Below are 21,810 nucleotides of genomic sequence, written 5' to 3' on the forward strand. Positions count from 1 at the left end.
TGAGTCTGCTGGCTGCCCCACAGCAGCTTCCCAGGAGAGGAAGGAGGTGACATTAGTAATCCAGCGGTGAGGTCAGCCTCTGCAAGAGGCCTATATTTTGATTTACTGCCTGCAGGGCAGCTGCTTCAGCCAAGATCTCCCCTAGGTGGATGTAGAAGATGCTCCACATTGAGGTGGGGGACAGCGTGGGCTTCCTGGACCATCTGCAGTGACCCCCCACAGCCACCACACCCCCCAGCTATGGCAGCATACAGGTTTCCCCAGTGGAGGCTTACCACGCCTCCGTGCCCAGGGATGTGGGCTCCTATGAAATCAGGGAGAAAAATCAGGAAAGCAAATGTCTCTTCTGCAAGCAGCAGATGCAGGTGGGGTGTGGAAGGAGGACCACATCTCCCATTCATAGAATCGTAGAGTGGTTTGGGTTGGAAGGGACCTTAAAGATTATCTGATGACACCCCCCTGCCATGGGCAGGGACACCTCCCACCAGCCCAGGTTGCCCAAAGCCCCATCCAGCCTGGCCTTGGGCACCTCCAGGGATGGAACATCCACAGCTTCTCTGGGCGACCTGTGCCAGTGCCTCAACACCCTCTGAGTGAAGAATTTCTTCCTTATAGCTGATCTAAACCTACTCTTTCCTGAGGCAGGGACGTGCCCCACCACACCAAAGGACCTTAGTGGTTGGTGTCCCAGGCAGGAGGCACTTTGCCGTGGGCGTGATGCAGGTCCCGGTGTGCCCAGCTGTGCCTTCCCCTGAGCACCTCATCCTGCCAGCCCACCCAGGGCTGCAGGAACAGGGATTTCGGAGTGACCTGCCCAGCACTGAGCTGGGGACCCGCCACGACACATTTACACCCAGCTGCATAGGGATGCGACATTACGCGGTCCCGACGTGGGACAGATGCCACCACCACCGACCCCCTCTCCCGGCCGGCTCCCCAGAAGGGGACTTCTTCCCCAGCCGAGGGGATTTCTCGTTTCCCTTTGGTCCGAGCCCCTTTGGGGAGCGGAGGCTGCGGGCGGAGTTTCCCCGGCTCGGGGCTCCCTGCGAGGCCGGGTCTCCGCCTCCGCGCCCTCCCCTTATAGCCGGGCTGCCCCGGGGCTCCGCAGCCAGCGCCACCGCCGCCCTCGTCGTCCTCGCCGTGGTGCCCGGGAGCCGCAGCAGAGTAAGTCCTCGGGGCTCTCCGTGCCTCCTTTCCCCGCGGGGCCGCTCCCGCTCCTCCCTCCTGCCTCGCTCCGTGCGGGGCTGGCGAGCGCACGGGCTCTGCTTTGCGCCTGGGGTGGGGTGAGAGTTAAAAGGAAGGTGCTAAAGGGGGGGTTCCTCGACGAGGTGGCGGGTTTTGGTCCCGCTTCGTGATGGCCAGAACGGGGATAAAGTCACAGCGCTGTCCCAGCTCCAGATGCATCCCAGGGCTGGGGGCTGCAGGACTGCGTGTCTGGTGATCCCGTCCTGACAGCTGGGTCCGATTCCTCTTGCTCATCCTCCAGACTTCAGGGCATGAACACAGGCAGCCAGCAGTGATTCCTTTTAAACCCCTCTCCCTAAAATCCAAACATGGATCTTGGGCACCAAAGCATCCTCAACCTCGATCAGGCACCAGGCTCCAGATTCAGCGAGGCACTTCCCACCCCTCCTGCGTTCCTTTCTTTTTAGAAGGATGTGATTTTCTCCCATATCACAGGAAAACAATTGGATTATGATTTATTCATCCCAACCGCACTGGAAAAAAAAATCCTTATCGGTGTCTGGACTGTGTTTGGTCCCAGACTGCCCTCGTGCCCTGCTCCCTGCTGGGATGATGTGCCAAGTTGGCACACTTCTGCATGGCTGTGCTCACAGCTTTGGGACTAGAAGTGCAAGTCAGGGAAGTGGAAATGACCTTAGGACCCACCTTTCCCCATGGCACTGAAGAACCAGCCTGAAATTCCCTTTTTTCCTTGGGCAGCCATCCCACATCACTGCCCCAGCCCCAAGGTGAAGGCTGGGTTCAACCTCAGGGCTAGGATCCTCGGTGGGCTTAGTGTAGGACTTCCTTGGGCTGTTGTGAAGTGAGGACAAGGCTTTCTGTGAGTGCAGTGTGTGGCTGACCTAGAAGGTGCGGTCCCTTGCCATCACACCCAAGTTCAGAGCCAAACCCATGAAGGAACAGTCATTCTCCAAAGTATCCAGCTGCCTGCCCCAGCCGAGGCACTTTGGGGTTTGCCACTTCTGATGCAGGGGATGAAACAGGCAGAGCCCTTTGGAGAAACTGGGTTTGAGTTTGCTAATGCTTCAGTGGCTCTTTCTGTAAAAAGAGGTCTGGAAAGCCAAAGAGTCTGAAAATGATGGTAAAAGGAGGAGTTCCAGGAGCTGTCGGTCTGGCTCTGGAGACTTTGTGTGTCCTCTTGGTCTGTTTATCTCTACCAGCTAACCTGGCACGCTCCAAGTGTGGGTGCAGGATTTGGCTTCAGGAATAGCAAATATGAAAACAAAATCCTGGACAGCAGCAGCTGGTTTGTCTTTCAGCCGCAGCAGTTTAAAATTATACTGCTGGCATTTGAAGTGAGAAGTAAAAGGAGCAGATTACACTTTCTGGAACCCAAACCCTGCTTTAGAAGTGCCTGAGTAGCTCTGTGTGGCTCTCCCTGTGCTGTTCCCAGGACAGGCGATGGTTTAAAGGCAGTTTAAGGCACCTCACGCCAGGTTTGATGGGAAGGTCTGGTCTGCTGCAACTTTCTTGTGTAGGCAGCAGTGATCCCACTTCCAGGGGGAGCAGGGGAGGGAAGGAGCAGCTGATGGAAACGCAGAAAACAAACTCTGCTAAATAACTTTGGAGAGGCTGTGGGACAGTGGGGCTTTCCACTGGAACCAAACATAAATCCCTCTGACCGAGAACGTCAGCAGACAGGAAAGGAATGAAAATCCAAACAGATGCCTGTTCATATGGCAGCAGCTCAGGAAAGAGCACTTGAGAAAGAGATCAGCAAAAATTTTGGAATGTCGTTAATTAGCAGATCTCTGCTGGCGTGCCATCAGCCACCCCTCGCCAGTGAGCTCATCCAAAGTGCAGGGCTTCTGCAGAGGCTGTTTAGTTTGAGGAGGGAAATGAGAACATGGGAACCCGCTGTGCCCAGAGTCCAGGTTTTGTCCTTGTGCTTCGTAGCACTGTTCCCAGTGCTGCCTTGGCACCTGCTCGTCTTGCTGCCCACCCTTGATCTGGGATAGCACAGGATGCTGTGCAGGCTGTGCTGCTCTTCCGGTTAGGAATTGTAAAGCTGAGCACACTGTGGCAGAGATAATTAGTGCTGGAAACTCTCCTGCCTCAAACCATACTGCCACAGAACAATAATGAGGATGATGATGATAATAAAAACTATTAATAGTAAATTAACAGTAGTGATGAGTTGGGATCTACGTAGAGACAGGATCTTAAACCATTAAATTTCCCAAGACACAATTATGAGTGTTGTGTCCTGGAAATGATTCAGCACTTCCCAAAGTACTAGCTGCTAAAATGATTAGGAGACGGCTGCATTTTTACCAGGCTTTGATTTGTGAGCAGAATGAAAGCCCTCGGCCACCTGAGCCACGGTGTGGTCTGCTGTGGTGGCCCAGGGAGGATGCTGCTGGAGGGGTGCAAAGAGCAACAGCCAGAAGGATGTGTAAAACAGCAGCAGCAGCAAACTGATAAACTCTGGACGAGCACTCGAGATAGACAAACCTTAGTGCTATTGCAATTACAGCCTTCCTTGGATGCTTAGCTGCTTCAGCATCTATTAGCTCAAGTGGATAAAGCACACCCTGAGACGCGAATACTGCCAGCAGTTCTCTCGGTGCCAATGTGCAGCCCCTGGCTGAACACACTGGAGCTGTTTTATCTTTCTCCTAATTCAGCTGTGGGACTGGGAGCAGTGATGTGCCACCACAGCACGCCCCAAGCCACCAGCCTTGCTCCGAGCATTGCCACGTTCCCATGCCCAGCCCCTGCAGAGCCTTAATGGGACAAAGTTCTGCTGGCCATTAAAAACCAAGCTCTTAACAAGCTTGATCTTTTCCCCAAAGACTCTTTTATGTGTACTCTCATTTATGTGGTTTTCTAAGACAAATGGCATTCCTCTTTGTATCCAAGAAGCAGCAAAACCATCCTGAAATCCATCTTTATGATCATCATTCATCAAAACAAAAGGCAGAAGTGACTGCTCCCTGAATGTCACCTTCTGCTATACGAAAGGGAGAGGTGCTTCATTTGTTTAGAAAAACAAAAAGTGCTTTGTTTGGAATAATAGGGCTCAGTTGATTTTTGTGCTTGCACAAACAGGAAGGAAGAAATTTGGCAGGATGAATCTAAACACAGTGTGGTATTGGGGAACGCAGGCTAGGAAAATAGCCTTACAAAAATTAGAAAAGTCCCGAACATTTAAATAGAAACGCTGAAATAGAATCCCTGTGACCGTGAGATCTCTTTCTAAGGGAAAAGTAAGTAAATAAATAAATAAAATAAAAAGAGCTCTTTTCTGCCTTTTTAATTTTATTATTCTATCAGAGCATGGTGACCCGAGTGGCCCCAGTGAAGCATGACAGTTCTTTCCCCCTCGCTCCCCCAGGATCTCTGCTAGAGGGAAGGGCCCTGGCTGGCTGCCTCCTCAGCAGCCCTGATGCTCAGGTTCCCCCTTCTCGCCCCACGGGACCAGTGCCATGTCCCTGGGGCACAGGGCTCTGCTGAGCAGTGACCCGATGCACCCCTTCCTCCCCTCCCCATAGGGGTTCCCATCGTCACTGTGTGATCGCTTTAGAGGCATTAGGATCCCTGAATGCGACCTAGCAGCTAAAGCATGGAGAAGGAAAGATTTTCAGTGATGCCAGACCCAAACTTTCTATCACACGCTTGCTGCCTCTGAGTTGGTGCTTCAGAGCTCTCCAAGCTGCAGGGAGACAGCAGGAGGAATTGCATTTTAAACAAAAAGCTACAGTTTTCTAACCAGGTTCCCAGAAATAACTACAATGGTTTGTAACAGCATAAACTTACAAGGGAATTTTAAGATCACCCCGTTGTGGTCTTAAAACTGAAGTCATTTTTTTTTCCCCTTTGTTTACATCCCAGTTCCTCTGCTCTTACTCGGTAAGTGTAAGCCAAAATTTGCCTGATGTTTCTTCATGCAGAATTGCTCTGGTTTCCTGGAAAGCCACTGAGAAAGAGCATTGTTGGAATGGGGGCTGGAGACTCTCAGTCACTTTATTTATTCATAATCAATGCTAATAATAATAAATCTTGCCATGATTTAACCGTGATGTAAACAAAACTAGAGCAGCATACTAAACGGTAAAGGTAAATAAAGCAATGAAATATAAGTTTTTAGCAGAGACTGTTATAATAACAGATGTATCTCTCGCTAAGCTATTTGCAGTGCAGGAGCACCCAGGATCTTGGTGCTGGAGCAGGACTGTGGCAGGAGAGCGTGCTTACCCCAGGCTCAGCTGCCCCGACCCTGTGTCACCTTCCTCTTCCCCCTCAGCTGGGAGAGGACTGCTCTGGTCTTTCATTTCACTGGCACTAGCTTCGTGTGACAGCTGTGGAAAAAGTCCAGACTCATCAGTCCCTAGTGCCAGAAGCTGACCGCCACCACAATTTCTTTCTCCACAAGCCATGGCTCGTGCTACACCTCCACGCTTCCACATAACAGATGGGGCAGGAATTGCTCCCAGGCATCTGGAGAAACCCAACAAGTTGTGCTGCAGCCTCATTGTTTTGCTGTAGTCACCCTGAGACCATTCTGAATATGAGATCACACAGTGAGCAGGTTTGAAGGGTCTGGATGCATCCCTGAGTTTGCATCTGTCACTGTAGGGCTGGGGGCGACAAGCGGAGTGTTGAAGCCATACATCTGGCTGGGATTTGGAGGCTTGCAATGACAATCCTAGCTATGCTCATATCAGGAGACGTTGCTTTACTTCCACTGTGCTGTTGTTCTTCCCACGTTTTTTCACATCCTGTATTTTTTCATGACCCCCGACACTTCTGAACTCTTGGAGAGCTTCTCAAGGAAAAGGCTTCTCAGGAAAGCTAAGAATTTTCTAACTTACTTAAGTGGGAAAAGCATTAAACCAGCAAAAGTTTGGCACAGGCAGACTGATTCCTCAGCAAAAGCAGCTGTGTACCACGCTTGGTAGGCTTCACCTCATTTTCATGCTGTACTTGCAAACTCCATGTGCAAGTAGCTACACGGGGGCTTCCACAACCACACCTGCAGCCAGATGAGCAGGGACCAGCTCAAACAGGCCCTGAGGAAGGCTGAAATTGATCCCGTTCCTGTATAAATGTAAGAGGGGGTTGAGTTGCTTTGAACAGTCACAGGACCCGTGTCCTACTCCACCACACAGCCCAGAAACTCTTTTCTTTTGATGGGAGTTCATCCTGACATATTGTGCCATGGTAGTTTTTTATGCAAACTGTTATAGTCTGACCAGTTCTTTCTGAAATTTGCAGGCTAGAAGGAAAATGCTGAAAATGTTACCTTTTTCCCAAAGTGGTCCCTTTGGAATACGCAATGGATCAGCAGGTTGCATCAAGGTAAATGGGCAGCTGGAAAACCCTGCAACATCAGTAGCTGAGCAAGCCCCTGCCTGTCCTGATTCTTCTGGAGAGGAGATCTGGTCCAGGAACCAGGAGAAGATGAGTGAAAGGCCAGAGGCAGACGGCAGAACTTCGCGGGCATCTTCCATCACGAGCACCGGGAGCTGCACCTCTGCTGGGGACAGTCCGGAGAAGGGGAAGAAAGGAATCAAGGGAATGTTTACGACTGCATTTAAGAAGATGATAAAGACCAGGACACCCAGCAGTAAGTGCTCACCCTCCTTCCCCATCACCAACCACCCTGTGAAATCTCCTTTTCCCCAGGACAGCAGCGAGCAGCTGCTGTGGGTCTTCCCAGGGTGGTATCTGAGTGTGCAAGTCCCCCAGGCCCAGGCTCCAGCCCTGCAGGGTGGTTAGAGAGTCGGGAAATATCTGCTCAGAGAAACCCAGGACTGTGAGGAGCTTGGCACTTCCAACCTCACCTGCTAGCTCAGGTGATGTGTCACATTACCTGCTCCCTAAACTGAGCCAGCTGCACTCTAAAATGAGTCAGTGTTTTAGTCCTACCTCCTTTATTGGAGGGGCTCTTCCAAAGTCTCACCATTTTAGAGCAAATTACCTCATTTCTAGGCAAAACTTTTCCTGGTAAATTCACATCTCTTTCTTCATGTGTCATCTGTTTTCCATAACTGGTGGTTTCCCTTCTCAGCCTCCAACTTGTTCAGCTAAATGAGCATAGCTTACTGGAAACAGGCCCTTCGTAGCTTTGATCTTAACTCTGCACGGCCCCATTTCCAATGTCTTTTGAAATAAATCATTCAGAATTGCAGAAAATGCTCCAGCTGACCAAGGCTTGGTACAACACATTCCCATTTTTCTGTCCTTTATGGAAAATCCACACCAGATACATCCTGGGATCAGGTGTGACATTTTCAACATCATCTCAGAGCAGCAATTTACTTAAATTCTTCAGGCAACTCTCTTCCTCCTCCATTTCAAGCTGATGCACACGCAGCTTGCAGCAGAAAATCCTATTTGTTGCTAAGTAACTTTTGTTCTATTAGATTTGTATCCTATACCTTGTGCTATTAAGCTTCAGCCCATTCACTGCTGAAGTTATCCCGTTGTTCCTGTATCATGCACCAAGCCCTCAGTTTCAGTAACGTCTCTGACCTTTGTGTAATCAGCAGATGCCAACAGGGCACTCCCAGCTTTTGTGCTCTAACTGAAATGAGGTTCATGATTAGTGGAAGCTTCCTCCACCCAAAGTTTTTAATACAAACCTTGCACACCTAGCAGAACTTATTTTGGGATACAACTTCCTCAGTTTAATAATTTCCCAGATTGCACCACATCAAGTAAGTGGCTGTAGCTCAGATAGGATATCTCAATAGTGCTTATTTTGCTGACTAAATATGTCATCCAAAAAATGTCACAGGTCAGATCGTGCCAGCCTACTTCTGGTAAACCCACGTGGTATTTCCTCTAGCACTTCTTATTTAGCTACATCTTTCCATCTACATTTTTTCTAAAGCTATGCTCCTTACTTAAGGTCATATTAATTAAGGGGAGGAACTGTGTGGATGTCAGAAATATAACTAAAGATAAGGCTAATTTTTAATCTGTTCTCACAACTGCAACATTACACTGCAGTTTATCAGTGCTAACCAGCTATTTCTCTACTTATAACCCAACAAAACAGACTTCTGTGTCAAGATTGCACTTAGAAAACCCTAAGGAATTTGACTTTTCTTTCAGGATTAGGCACACCTATGCCAGTCATTTGCTCTGATTTCCTTGCTTTGGCCCCAGACCACAACAGTCCTTTGGTCTACACATCCAGTCCATGTGCTGACCAACAGTGTTGTGCAGAACAGGAAAAAATGCAGGTAGCATCTCTAGTGCCAGTTCCTTTGAGACTCTTCCTCTCCAAGGAACAATTAGATATTTACATACATAGAGCTTGTCCTCCCCCTTGCTTATTCTTTCTTGGGAAACTCGCAAAATATCTTCAGGGCTATTAAAAAACTCAAAAGACTCTCAGAGCCTTGCTTTGCAACCCAAGCAAAGGGATAACAAACACAAACAGATTAAAAAAAAAAATATATATATATATATATATCTAAATTTGGAAAAAAATCATGGTCAGCACAGGAATTACCATTATAACATTCAGTGGCAGAATAGGAATAATCTGATCTTTAAATAAATAGAAAGATTTTCTCTGTGGTAAAGGAACATAAGAGCTAGCATTATAGAAATAAAAATACTTTTAAAATAGTATTCCAAAGCCATCTTTTTATACAAAACACAAATTTATTTTTTTGCCATTGGGTAAAGGAAGGCTGTTCTTTTTTCCTTAGTCAAACAAATCATGGATCTCCTTGAAAAGCACAAGCTTTCTGATGCTGCCCTACTTCTGATTGCCCTGGAGAAGAGCGTATCTAGCAAAAGCGAGGAGGGACTAAACACCAGGCAACAAGACATCGAGTCCATCAGCGAAATCCTGAAAAACAAAGTTTTCAGCATCTTGAAAGACTCTGTACTCCTAGCAAGAACAAACCCAGAACTGCTGCAGCAAGCAGTAGAGGTACTGAAAGAACAGGAGAAAGAAGATCAGAATTGGCTGTTGGAGAATTCGCCTGACCAAAATGTGCAATTTAGACCCAGAAAATGGAAAGAGCTTTGGATGGCTACAGTGAAGGAGTCAGTAGAGACTCGAATGAAAGACACAAGTCATACTCCCAGAACTGAGAACCTCTCTTCAGTTGGCCAAAACCTCCTGCACATGGGGAAGACGATGAAAGAAGATTTGACAGTAGTTGCAAAATGCATTAGACAGCTTTATCCCCCTGAGTTTAACGTGTTCGGTACATATGCAGAACTCTATCACCATCACTTTGCCTCCGAGGCAAAGAAAGCTGCTGAGTCCCAGCTGGAAGACAAGGACGTCTACCTTCTCCTCTCATGGGTGCACAACATTTACCCAAAGTAAGTGATGCTTTTGCTTTTACACATGTTTAGTACTGGAGACCATCAGGCTCCCTGGCTGCCAAACCAGGGATTTGCTGGATTTATGTATCAGTGTCACTGTGGCTGCAGTCTGATCCACAGCGAGGTTTTGGTGTCACTGGCATTGTGCTGATTTACGCCAGCTGGCCAGGACAGCCTGAAGGCAATTCCACAAGGCTACTGGTCTGTAACCAGTCTCATTACGCACCTCTAGGCAACACGTCTACACAGATATTTAGGACTTCACTTCTGGCACAAACTGGGCAGGCCCCTTGCCCTGATCTCTACTCCAGTTGCAGACTTGAACTCATTCTTGGAAAATTTGGGAACTCCAGCCTTCTGGCCTTTGGAGCAGAGGGCAGCCAGTAAATGGAACAGCCTGGGATGTAATTATCCTGAGCATGGAGGGTGTTTTCTAGGCATTGCCCACAGTCTGTGATCTCCTCTGGGTTAGGAGACGAAAGGGTGAACCCCTGTGGGAGCTCATCATGAGTCAAGGGTCACTCTTCGGCCTCACAAGCCCTGTATGTTATAAAACTGAACATATTCCTCCTTGTGGCTTATTGTACTGGGTGGGGAATTGAGGGTTCTCATTTCTTAGGTGAAAAACAGCAAATTTTCAAACAGTGTTTCTTCAACTAGGCTAAAACTATTCCACCTTCACCTCTGCTTGTTTCTCGTCTTGGTTCTCCCCTTGACAGAATGTAATGAGTCACTGCTGATCCTGGAAGCTTTCCGTAGCTGCTGCTGTGCTCTAGGTCAGGACATGCAGCCTGAACTACTGCGTGTCTGGAAATTGGCAGCTGTGAGGAGCAGGACCCAGCAAAAGCAGTGCAGCCGGGTGGTGGGAATGGTGCTGGCCAGGGCAACAGCCGCTTGGCAGGGTGCTCCTCTCTTTGTGAGCAGGAGCACAAGGAGCAGGGAGAAAAAGGGAAGGGCCTGGCTGCATAAAAACAGGGCTGAGGTTCCAGCTTCATATCATAAGCAGCCCGTGCAAAATAGTCACATGGAGTTGGGTCTAATGCTAGCATGGGAACCAGGCGATGCTCGTCGTTGAGCTCTGCAGAAGGCCCCCAGGCTGGCAGGTCCCTGCTGGGTGGCTCCGTGCCACCACATCCCTCTGGAGCTGCTCAGCTGGTACGTGGCGGGGAGATACAGGAGGCATTGAACATCCTGCTCCACTCCCACAGACCAGCCACAAAGCACCAGCTCTTCATCAGATCGCCTTGCTGTATCGATGGCAAGAGGCCATATTCCAGAGCTAGTCCTCCTGCTGCTCTGGGACCCCAAACCCAGCAGTGCAGCAGCCTGCACTAAGGGTTGTGCACATCTACATCTGGTTTCCCACTGATGGCCTCAAGGAGTGTTAGTGGTTTGCATCAACAGCTGTCTTGAATTACACTGACCTTGCAAAATGTGATTGTTTGGCTTCTTCGTTCCAGAGATATGAGGAAAGATCCTGTTTTAGCAGAGGAGCTGGAGAAAGTTAAGCTTGGAAGCCTTTTGCCATCAAGCCTGAGCAAAGAGCTTGAAAGAAAATACCTCAAGAGTGAAGAGGTGAGAATCTGCTCGGTCCCTCCTCAGCCTTGTACCGCTCCATGACTCCTTGGAGGAGCTCTGACTTGTCCTGAACGCTCCCTTCCCAGCCATCCATGTAAGCCACACATCCTTCAAGAGAGACGCAAAAGCAGGAAAGCTTTTGTTGCTCCCTGTAGGACAGGTGGGCCTGCTGCTGGTTGGGACATGCAGAGCAAACTTCCTGCTGCCTTCTGGTTAGCCCAACCCTCTGCCCCGGGAGTCAGCACAAAATTGCCACTCTGCTCTTGCAAAACTGGTGTAAGGAAGGTGGGAAAAAGTCCAACTACAGATCTTTACGGGTAACTTTCCAGTTGTGTGTTAAATCCCCAGAAGGAGGAGCCTGTACTCCCACTCGCAGGTGATGCTTTCAGCCTTAGTCTGGTCCCTGTAGCAGTGCCAGACCTTGGGTGAGCACAAAGCACACAGGTTTGGTCTTGAAAAGTCTGCTTCTTTGATAGAGAATCACATGGTCTGCGGGAAATTAGTCACTCTGATTTTTGGATGACTCTTGCCTTAGCAGACACAAGAAGCAACTTTCACAGCCCTCCCATAGCTCGGTGCTTTTGGCACTTTGGGCTGGAGTTCCTGGAAAATGAGTAGATAAGTTCCAGGTTTAGCTGCAGTGTGTGATGGCTTGCAGATGGACCGCGAGGTGCACAAAGAGGGCAGAGAGCAGAGACGTACGCCAGCCCCTGTACTGACCACCTCAAACGCCTTGCTGCACAGCGTGCACCGAGGGGGGTCGGGGCAGGGAAAAGCTGAGAACATCCTGATTCACACCAGAGCTCATAAGACGTCAGAAGTGCTTATGAAAAATGATTGCAAAACAGCCCTAGTGGGTAGTACTGAGTGTTACACACCAACAGCACATGGCTCGGGGAATTTGGGCTCCAGCACGTGTAGCTGCCTCTGACCTCCCTACGCCCCGCTACTGTCCCCCCGTCCCAGACGTCACTGCTGGCGTATAGAGGTGGTGGGTCCTGATCTTGGTGCCTCCAGTTCCTTCCCTGGAATATTCCACTCCGTACTGAGTGGGTGGATGTTGTGAGGGAGTTGTCCTTGCTGCCGTGAAGTGGTGCATGAGGTGTCTCGTAACAAAGAGCCTTTATTTCTCAGCCAGGGAAGAGGACAAAGTCTGCCGAGCCAGACAAAGGCTAGGTGGGTGAGGAGAGCTGCACCAGCAGATGCTGCAGACGCTTTGTGGTGAATGCCATTGTTCTTTGTTTCCTACAGGCAACCATCAAAAATTCGCTGAACAAATGTTTAGAAAAGGAAATCGAAAGATGGAAAGAAGACAAGGAACCAGAGAAACTAAATGGACATTTTCAGAGTGAACTACTAGCAATATTCGTTATCCAGGTAATACAGATATATGTTTAAAAATAAACAATAGCATCCTGAGTGTATTTAAGATTTGAAACCAACCTTAGTCGATTCAGGAAGCCAAAAGGCCAAATCCCATGTTTAGGGCTGTGGCAGAAGTGGGTGGTACAAGGGAGCCCAAAGCCATGCTCTGGTGTGGTTGTGGCCCAGCAGGTGCTGGGGAAAATCCTGCACACATTCAGCAAAAAAATGAAAAGAAAAAAAAAAAGGCAAGAAAAAAAGCCTTTTCCCACTTCCTCAGCAACTTTATAGGCTTGCTGTGTCTATAATGCTCCTTTCTTCTCCACCTCATTTGAAAGCGGGGAGGTGGCCGCTTTATTCTTTTGACTGAACAAAAATCAAAAGAACACAAGGAGGAGTTACTGGCTTTTTACTCAGTGAACCTGGACTTTTTGGATCAAGCAGTGTCTGAAACCAGTATTTTTTTGCTTTTTTTTTTTTCTAGAGCATCTACAATGGCCAGAAGCGAGCCAAGGAGGTGAGCGCGGCGCTGGGCGAGGAGCTGTCGCATCGCCTGTCGCGGGAGCTGGCTGCCCTCCTGAGAAGGTGCGGTAAGACTCCGGTGGGCAGCACGAGCTTCCAGAGCAGCCTGCTGCAGCCACTCACCCGCCTCTCTTCCCATTTCCCCTCCAGCTACAAGGATGCTTTTGAAGACTTTAAGGAGAAAGGCAAGAAGCAAGGACACTACAGGCCGATTCTGATTGCAAACATTAACAACTGCGGGAATTTCAGGTAAGGGTCCCTTCCTCCGCCAGCAGCGGGTAATAGGGTCTGTAATAGGGGTCTATAATGGGACACGTTAGGTCGTCCCCAAAGAGGAAGGTCTGTCTGCCATCAAGGGAAGGCCTGGGGACCTCCAAACATCTCCCCCTCTCTCTTCTGAGGACAACTTGTTCTGACCTTGACGATGTTTCCTTTCAGAGACTACGTAGAGAAAAACATGGCAGAAAATGACGACAACAAGGACAGGATCCTTAGCACCCTCGGGGACATCGAGACCAGTGGCTGTGACGTCCTGCTTCAGCAGCTGTTTGTCCAGCTGAAGGTACGGCACCAGAGAGTTGGTTTTAATGGGTGGGAAAGCGGCGACATGTCCCCGTGCCACCCAAATCTGTGCCAGACACAGTTCAGAAGGGCTCTGAGCCAGGTCACACCTCAGCATCACTCCTGACTTGGGCTGCTGCCAGAAAACCTATCATGACCTCTCCTTGAGTGGCTCCTCGAGGCTAAGCATGCAGGCATGCCTGGGCACAGGGAAATGAAAGTGCTGACTGCATCCGAGATAAGTGCTGTGGAGCAGAGTCTGAACCTGCACGTGTTTACACTGCAGGCGGTAGGAAGCAAGCACAAAACTGCAATTGCACAGCTTTTGGCTTCTCCATAAAGGTGTCCTGAAAAGCACTTTTGGTTTCCCTTCCCTTCCCTTCCCTTCCCTTCCCTTCCCTTCCCTTCCCTTCCCTTCCCTTCCCTTCCCTTCCCTTCCCTTCCCTTCCCTTCCCTTCCCTTCCCTTCCCTTCCCTTCCCTTCCCTTCCCTTCCCTTCCCTTCCCTTCCCTTCCCTTCCCTTGTTCTTTTCCCTTCCATTCTGTTCTTTTTTTCTGTTCTGTTCTGTTTCGTAAATTAAGCAAGTGTGGTGGAGGGGAAGGCACAAAAGCCAGGAATGTCAGCCACAATCTCTCCTGCTTTTTGAAAGCTATCTGTTAAAGCCTTTATTTTCATATTGATTTACTGTGGCCAACATGTGATTGAAAACATCTCATAACAATTCATCTTTCCTTCCCTGATGATGCCATCATTCTCTCATCAGACAAGATGTGATGGACAATACACTGAAAATGTGGAAATAAAAAAAAAAAAGCATCTTTGATGCAAGCCCTTCAAGCCCTCTGTCTCCTTCACCATGAGGAACCAAGAAGGGGGCACAGACCCAACACAGCCCCTCCTCCCCTCTCGCCATCGGACATCTTCACCCTTCCCTGAACGGGACCTCACACCTCACTGTCGCTATATAGGATGCTGTACATATAGGAATGCCAAATATATGTCTGCATAGAAACTAAGCAGGTTTTTTTTTTCCCAGCCAATTTATAAGAAGTTTACAGAAAACAAGTGGGACTGCAGCAATAAAATTATGGATGAGATCATTAAAACCACCAGCAAACACATTTCAGAGTTACAGGCCCTGAAGAACCCTTTTTACAACGTAAGTCAAAGGGAACAAGTGGAGGGGTTCTGGGGTGCCCAGGCTGGGCTTTGCCTGCAATTCAAGCTGCCCTAACCTGCCATCATCTGGCAAGCTGCCGCGGCATCAGCAGCAGAGGGCTGATGGAGGAAGTGCCAGCTCTAGGGACCCCACAAAATATGGCTTTGGTCATGGGTGGGCTTCGTTTAGCAGCCCTGCTGCGATGCATGGTGTTGTCTCCTGGCTCCCTTGATCGCCCCTAGGACTGGAGGAGACGTGTGCAGCTGGGACGGATCCCAAAGAAATGAGAGCCACAACCAAGTGCTCAGTGCTGCTGGAGTACATATGATACATCACCATATAAAAAAAAAACCACTTTGATTTCCTGCCTTTGTCTTTTTAGTATTTGAAAAAAAAAATTACGATGTTTTGTTTATTAGAGAGAGGAACAGGAGGAGCAGCGTGAATTCCTGTTGCTCTGTAGCAGTGCCTTCTCTTTTCCAAGATGCAGAGATCTTTTCTAACTCTTCCCAGAAGGAAGGAACACTTGGAAATTCCCACACCTAATTAGTTTAAGTACAGATGGATTCTCAGCATCTAGGATGTGGCGTTGCAGGCTGCGGGGAAGTTGGCAGCCAGCGTGGCTTCTCGGGTGCGAGCAGCAGCAGGCACGTGATGGGGCACAGCTGATAGCACCTGAGATGTTTATGTCCCCCATTCACACACGCAGTTTGTTGTGTCCCCAAGCAAAAGACAGATGGGTGATGCCTCCTCTCCTTCCCAACAGGCCACCATTGAGAAGATCCATGTCCGCTTGGTGAGGGATTACATCGTGAGGCTGCTGAAGAGGAAGGTCGGCCTGAAAAGTGCAGCACAACAGCAAAACCTGGCCCAAAGCATCTCCAAGAACGCTGCCGAGCTGGAAGCCTTCTGCACCAAAAATGTACGTGAGCACTCGCTGCATCTGTGCCAGCACAGAGCATGGGCACGCTGAGAAACAGGAGAATGCCCTTCCTGCAGCCCCTTGTTAGCCTTTCCAGGGCAGCTTAAAGTTCTGGAAAGACCTGAGGCAGGGAGAGCTTTCCAAGTGCCAGCCTGCCCTCCCCAGATGGAGAACACTGATCTCACCCTCCTTTGTACTGCAAGCAATCGTTTCCTTTTGAAGATTGATATCAACAGGGTCTAAAGATTGAGCTAAACACTGAGCTTCCCTGGCTGCAGTACGGCTTGCGTGGAGTCTGATCTCCCTCACTCCCCTGCCATGGGGTCAGGCGGGGGCTGGCAGGGGGTCTGGTGCATGAGGGCTCCCACTGAGAGATGCTCAGGCTTTCACAGGCAAATTTCTGCAAGGCCGAAGCACCCTTCTGCATCCTCCGGGGTCACCTCCCTCCTTTCACATCTCTGCATTTGCAGGGATTTGGGCAGTTCCTGGGGGAGGTAGAGGCAGGGCTGCTCACAGCTCACTGTGGGGCACGGTGTGGGGGGGTCTGGGCTGGGGTCTGCCATCCGCCACGCACTGCTGACCGCTTCCCTCTCTTCAGGGCTCTCAAGCCACCTGGCTGAATTCGGCACTCCCAAAACTGGCTGAAATCATCCGACTTCAGGATATAGGAGCTATTAAAATTGAAGTTGCGACGCTCGCCACGGCATACCCAGATATCCGGTAAGAGAAGCTGAAACAGGTTTGCAGATGTGCGTGTGGAATTTTAATTGAGCCATGAAGCAGCCAAACGTTAGCGTGGGTGAGGCTGATGTGCCCTGGGTAGTGCTGACCCCTATCAGACTAATAATCCAGGTAAATGGTGCCCAGTTAGCTGGGTACCTCTCCTTTCACCTAGCCTGAACTGCATTTTCCCTAGATACTCCTTGCCTAAACGGAAGGTTTTTTTACAAAAACCCTAACTTGCCCAGGGCAGAGATAGTGGGAGGTTGCTGCCAGGTTGTGGCCATCCCAATGCCATCGGACAAAATAGGAATCTATTAAAAAGAGGGACTATTTATATATTCCAAATTCTGGTGTGATATTCTCCTTTGCTTTGGAGATTTCCCAAACCTCCCTGGTGGTGCTGGGTCCCATGTAGGATCCAAGCTGTCATCATCCGGGGGTGCCTGGCCGTGGGCTGGGGCCACATCCTGGTGCAGAGCTGACACCTGCCTGTTTCTCTCCCACAGGAGGAGGCACCTGGAAGCTTTCCTGTATATCAAAGCCAATTTGTCACGTGGAGAGCTCAAAAGCATCCTGAGCTACCTGGAAGACAGCACGGTGTCCACACCACCAAGCAACCTGCTCTTCTCCAGCATAAACCTGTCCTAGGCCGGGGCACCCCTCAGCACCGCGTGTACTGAGTGGTCTGGTGCTCAGCGTCTCTGTGGGAAGCAGCATCCACCGTGCATGGCCATGGAAGGCAAGGTGCCCAAAAAAAAACACCAGGGAAGCTCCTCACACCAGACACGGACCTTCTCCGAGGTCTCCTTGGTGTCACCACATTCTCTGCCCGGACATTGCCCTGGTGCTCCGACCTCTGCCTACCTCACCAGGCGCCGTGAAGGCCACGTCGCTGACTTCCCGCACCGAGCAGGCGCCTCCTATCTAGATTCTTGTCTGCTAAAGAAAGGGAAGGAAAGGAAAATTGAAGCTAAAATGCAGAGATGTTGGAAAAGCCCCATGAGAGCCCCATGTTTCCCCCCAGTCTGTGATTCCTGACGTCCCACCACGCTGCAGCAACCCCAGAGGTTTGGGTTGGCCCCACGGAGCCGTGTTGCCCAGGGGCATCGGGGTTTCCAAACCAGTCCCAGGAGCCCCAGCTGCCCCCACAGCAGCAGTCTGGCCCGGGCTTCGTTCACCTCCATGAGGTGGGAGCACCTGGAACCACTGGTCCCTTTCAGTGGCCCCATCCAGTGCACCTCTGCTGGGGTGGCACCCCCCTAACAGAGGCTTGGGATCAAACTGCATTGCAGTAGAGCTTGTAGGCCGAGTCCCACCTTCTAGTAAAGCACTTTAGATATTGCTTAAGCCCTCCCTATGGAGGAAAGGACTTTTCCAGACCCTGTTAACATTGTGAGCTCTGAGTGGGTGGTGGATCTGGACTTGAATGCCATCAAAATGTCTTGGGGTCCCCATCTGCATCACCATGTGCTCATTTGCTCTTTCCCCTCTTGCTGTAGGGTAGCTTAGATGTGCAAACACAAATGTGTCTATTGTGAAACTGTGCGCTGTTTTTACAGCCCATTTTGGGGGGGGGAAATGAATCATTTGCCAAAACAACATGTGTTTCATTGAAGACCTTTCCCTTCTGTTTTTCTTTATTTCAACTTCTGTATCAGCCTGTAGAAAGTCGGTCTGGAAGGAAGACACGTAATGACTGTGCAGACCCTGCGATGTATTTATATGCATATACAGTATACCATTGGTGTATTTTTGCAACCAATTTTATTTTTTTTTCTCAGTTAGAGATATTCATTTGCAATGTTTATATTTAAACAGTATTCAAATACGCTAGGAGAGTGACTCACTTATTCTGTCTCTGGCTGTTGTTTACTGTGTTGCCTCGTGTAGGCCCACATTCTCCAGTTCTTCCACTGCTCCCAGCCTGCTGCTGGCAGGTTGGGAGGGCAGGGGCACCCTGTGTTTGTGGTGCCTGTTGGTCCCGTGGCCTGTCTCTTCTTACTATCTAGAGCCAGGGCTGCCATATGTGCTGCGTCTGTGGTATCTGGTACAAGGAGGTCCAAAACATCAGCCCTGAGGTCTCAATGTTGAATAATAAAAAGATTTGTATTTGAGACGTGTCTTGTCCTTACTGCCTCCTCCAGCTCTGTTTCTCCTCCTGTTGGCATGAGACTTTAGGAAAGACAGAGTTTGGCCCCAGCTGGCACTGCTGGCCCATGTCTGCTCTCTTAACACTTGTTATTTATATATCATTTAAAACAGCACTTGGGTTTCAGTCTGCTGCCAGACCTTCTGCTGAGGTGCGAGCCACACGCATGGCTCTCCTTCCATGAGCACACTCAGATTCTCACCAAAGCTCATAAACATACATAACAATCTCAAAGTTTATTACACATTACTTAAACACCTATCCCAGCTACGACTTAAAGCCAAATGACAAAATAACTTCTAACAGTGCTGAGCACTCATGACAGCTGTCACCCATTGTGCAACATTTTATTTCCCAATTAGTGAAAGGTCATGTTATTGCTATAAATAATTACATTTTGATTTACAGAACTATTAAGGGCCTAGAGAAATGCATCATACAAGTGATTACATTGGCCTTTAAAAAAAAAATAAATTCAACTAAGTAAGTACTCAAAGGAAAATAGTAAATCTATTTATATATCATAATTAGGATGGGTAGGAGAAAATGGTTTTCATACACATTTCATAAGCCATATGGAACCACGTTGTGCAATTCTCTTCATCCTGCTACAAAACCCTTAGCTTTCAGCTCTAATGAGCCCAGGAAGCCAATTTATTTACCTTCCTGTATGACTCGACATTTACAATGGCATTTATTTGTATGCGGCACATTACACATGGCCAGGTACTTTCAGAGGGCTGCAGGAACATCTTCTGATGACAGTGCGAGGTTAATACTGATAAATAGCACTCCTGCGAACTGAATAATCAAAATTGTCTGTGGTCAGTGTGGCTGGATTTTACAATGCAGCCTCTGCTGATGTTGTTCTGCCCCTTTTTAGAGGCAGAGCAGATAGGCAGGATGAAGCAAATAAAATCAGCTTTATAAAAGAGCTAAAACAGCTGGTTCCTCAGCAGAGTTGCTGTGGCAGTCTCAGCTCAGTGATTTTACTTGTTACCAGTGCCATGCAGGACACCAGCCTGCAGCAGCCACTGCAGCAGGCAGGGACACACACTGCTCCTTGCTCCCTGTCCCTCCATCCCAGCAGGCACTTCCATCACCTGGCAGCAGGCTTGCAATTTGCAGCACAAAGGACCCAGGGATGCACACCACAGCATACCAAAGGGTGGGCCAAGTCATTGTTCCTCCTCTACATCTGTATCATGCAAGGTCCCCGATGGCACTTGGGAAACCATCGTCCATCCTGCAGGGAAGACAAAACAGCAACAAAGCTCCTGTCCCTCTGGCATGGAGTGGGGGAAAGCTTCCTTCATCCCTCAGCATCACCCACCACTGCAGCAAGCACCAGCCCGGCACTGAGGGGCTGTCTGGGACCCCATTAGGGCACCTTGGCCTTCCTTGAAGGGAAAGCAAAGATGAATGGGAGCGTGCAACCAAGCAGGCAGTGCTGACATCATGAAATAAAGCAGAAAGCTCCTGGTAGAGCCAGCCAAGAAGCTTTGAGGGCTGCAGACCTGGAGAGAGAGTTAGGAAACCAGAAAGCCTGCGGTTCCTCCCCTTTGAGCTGGATCTTCTCCCCAGGGTCCCCTGAGAGGTGCCAGCACTGGACTAAAGGCTGTAGGATGCATTGACCAACAGGTCTGAAGAGAGACACTAGAGCAAAGTGCCTGATGCTTTGGTAATTGCAGAGTAACAGTGTAATCCATAAAACAGGAAGAGTAAATGCAATTACAAAGGATCTGGCAGCAATTTGTCAACCTCCATTTAAAAACCTTGTATTTAGTTTAGCTGGTATGAACTTTAATTGGAGTAAAACTGGGAATGGCAATCCACAGGGAACAGACCGAGGAGGCTGGCAATGCACAGAGCTTCCTGAAGGCAAGGAGCTGCTGCAGTAAGCAGCCGAGCATCCTTCCCTAGGTGAATTTGGGCACAAAGGCTGCAGGCTCCGGCACATCCCAGCACAGCTGCCCATCACCCTGTCTCTACTCCATGCAGCTTGGGTCAAAAGCCAGTACTGGGGAGCAAACAGGCAAGAACCAGCACAAGAAAGCTCCGAGGAGGAAGAAAATTTGAAGAGCAGGCTGGATGCTAAGCTTGGGTGTGACACTAGCAAAACCCTGCTTGCATAAAGCGCTGTCACACTGTAAGCTGAAACCCATGAGAATAATTGCTGCCTTCCTGCATGACTTAAAAGAGGATGTGACCACACCACCCACACTGATACCTTAAAAACACAAAATAGCTCTCCTGTAGCCACAGGAATAGAGAGCAGCTTATGTCAGAAGAATTCTATGAATTACTCAACAGTGCAGCAGCCACAGATTTCCCCTTTAGCAAAGGTGCAACCCCACATGACCCCGGAGACCAGCACATCTCACCTGCAGGAAAACCAGAGTGAATACACTGGAGCAGCTGCATACATCAGGCTGTCCAGGTGCACCTTGCTGGAGGAGGGTTAATTGCTTTATTTTTTTAAGGCAATATGTTACTGTGGAGTGTTCCCACCTGCTGGACACCATCTCTGTTTGCTACTTGGGTCTTCCTTCTCTAGCAATCAAGTTTATAAAGTCCTTTTAAATTAACCAGCTTAAAGCCTTTGCTACAAAACCATTTTTTGTCTCTTCTCCGTGTCTTGTCCCCTTGGAGGTTTTCATTTACTTCTTTACCACTCCACGAGTCTAAGATTTTCCCCCCAGCTCCCCTCCAAATGCTGCCTGGTACCACGTCCTCCTAAAATTTCAACCCTTAATTCAGCAGCTGGGACCCAGTAGGGCATGTCAAGTAACAGCACCCAGAAAGGCCATCGTTTTAGAAGGAGGAATGCATTGTTATTTATCTAAGTAGTTTTCATCCAAACAGGACAGAGCACTTGAACTGTAGTAACTCTCCTAATGGACTAATAAAAGAGGAAAAGTTATCATTTAGCAGAAAAGCTGAGTCCTCAAAAGTATTCATTAGTGTTGGAACAGCTGTGATGGGGAGACATTAACTCTGAAAGGGAGGAGGTGATAACAAACTCTCGGGTACAACAATATTGGTCCTGGAGTCTTCAAGAGCTTTTGAGTCCTATCCCAAAGGCTGGAGGCCAACCCCTAAGCCCCCCCTGGCAAGAGCGGTACAGCCTGAGAGCTACACCATGTGTACAGATTAGATAAACTGTCAGGATAAGGGTAACAGTGCAATGTCCTAGTTAATGTAGGGTTGTTCCTGCCCTTTGGTTTTCTTACCATCCTCTCTACCCTACCCCATGGCCGCAAGAGGCAGTGACAGCCCCCTGAGATGTGGG

At 49.1% G+C, this 21,810-nt stretch overlaps 1 protein-coding gene across 1 annotated transcript; it reads left to right on the forward strand.

Annotated features, from left to right (window-relative positions):
- The first annotated feature begins 1,120 nt into the window (after positions 1-1,120).
- TNFAIP2 (TNF alpha induced protein 2) lies at positions 1,121-18,442 on the forward strand. The gene is made up of 12 exons (XM_084288367.1): positions 1,121-1,164; positions 6,463-6,814; positions 8,913-9,540; positions 11,004-11,118; positions 12,373-12,498; positions 12,968-13,068; positions 13,156-13,254; positions 13,444-13,567; positions 14,602-14,724; positions 15,491-15,646; positions 16,245-16,366; positions 16,876-18,442. The coding sequence occupies exons 2-12, from the start codon at positions 6,475-6,477 to the stop codon at positions 17,015-17,017; spliced, it is 2,076 nt and encodes a 691-aa protein (XP_084144493.1). The 5' UTR covers positions 1,121-1,164; positions 6,463-6,474; the 3' UTR covers positions 17,018-18,442.
- The last annotated feature ends 3,368 nt before the right edge of the window (positions 18,443-21,810 follow it).

Source organism: Netta rufina (assembly GCF_964035555.1).
Source record: "Netta rufina genome assembly, chromosome: 5".
Lineage (NCBI taxonomy): Eukaryota > Metazoa > Chordata > Aves > Anseriformes > Anatidae > Netta > Netta rufina.

What these genes read in the sequence shown, in the direction of transcription:
- TNFAIP2 (XM_084288367.1), top strand. Translation starts at nt 6,475, where the DNA reads ATGCTGAAAATGTTACCTTTTTCCCAAAGTGGTCCCTTTGGAATACGC. An exon ending in GTGCACAACATTTACCCAAA is followed by an intron (nt 9,541 to 11,003) that starts GTAAGTGATGCT and finishes TCTTCGTTCCAG; the next exon opens with AGATATGAGGAAAGATCCTG. An exon ending in AACAACTGCGGGAATTTCAG is followed by an intron (nt 13,255 to 13,443) that starts GTAAGGGTCCCT and finishes GTTTCCTTTCAG; the next exon opens with AGACTACGTAGAGAAAAACA.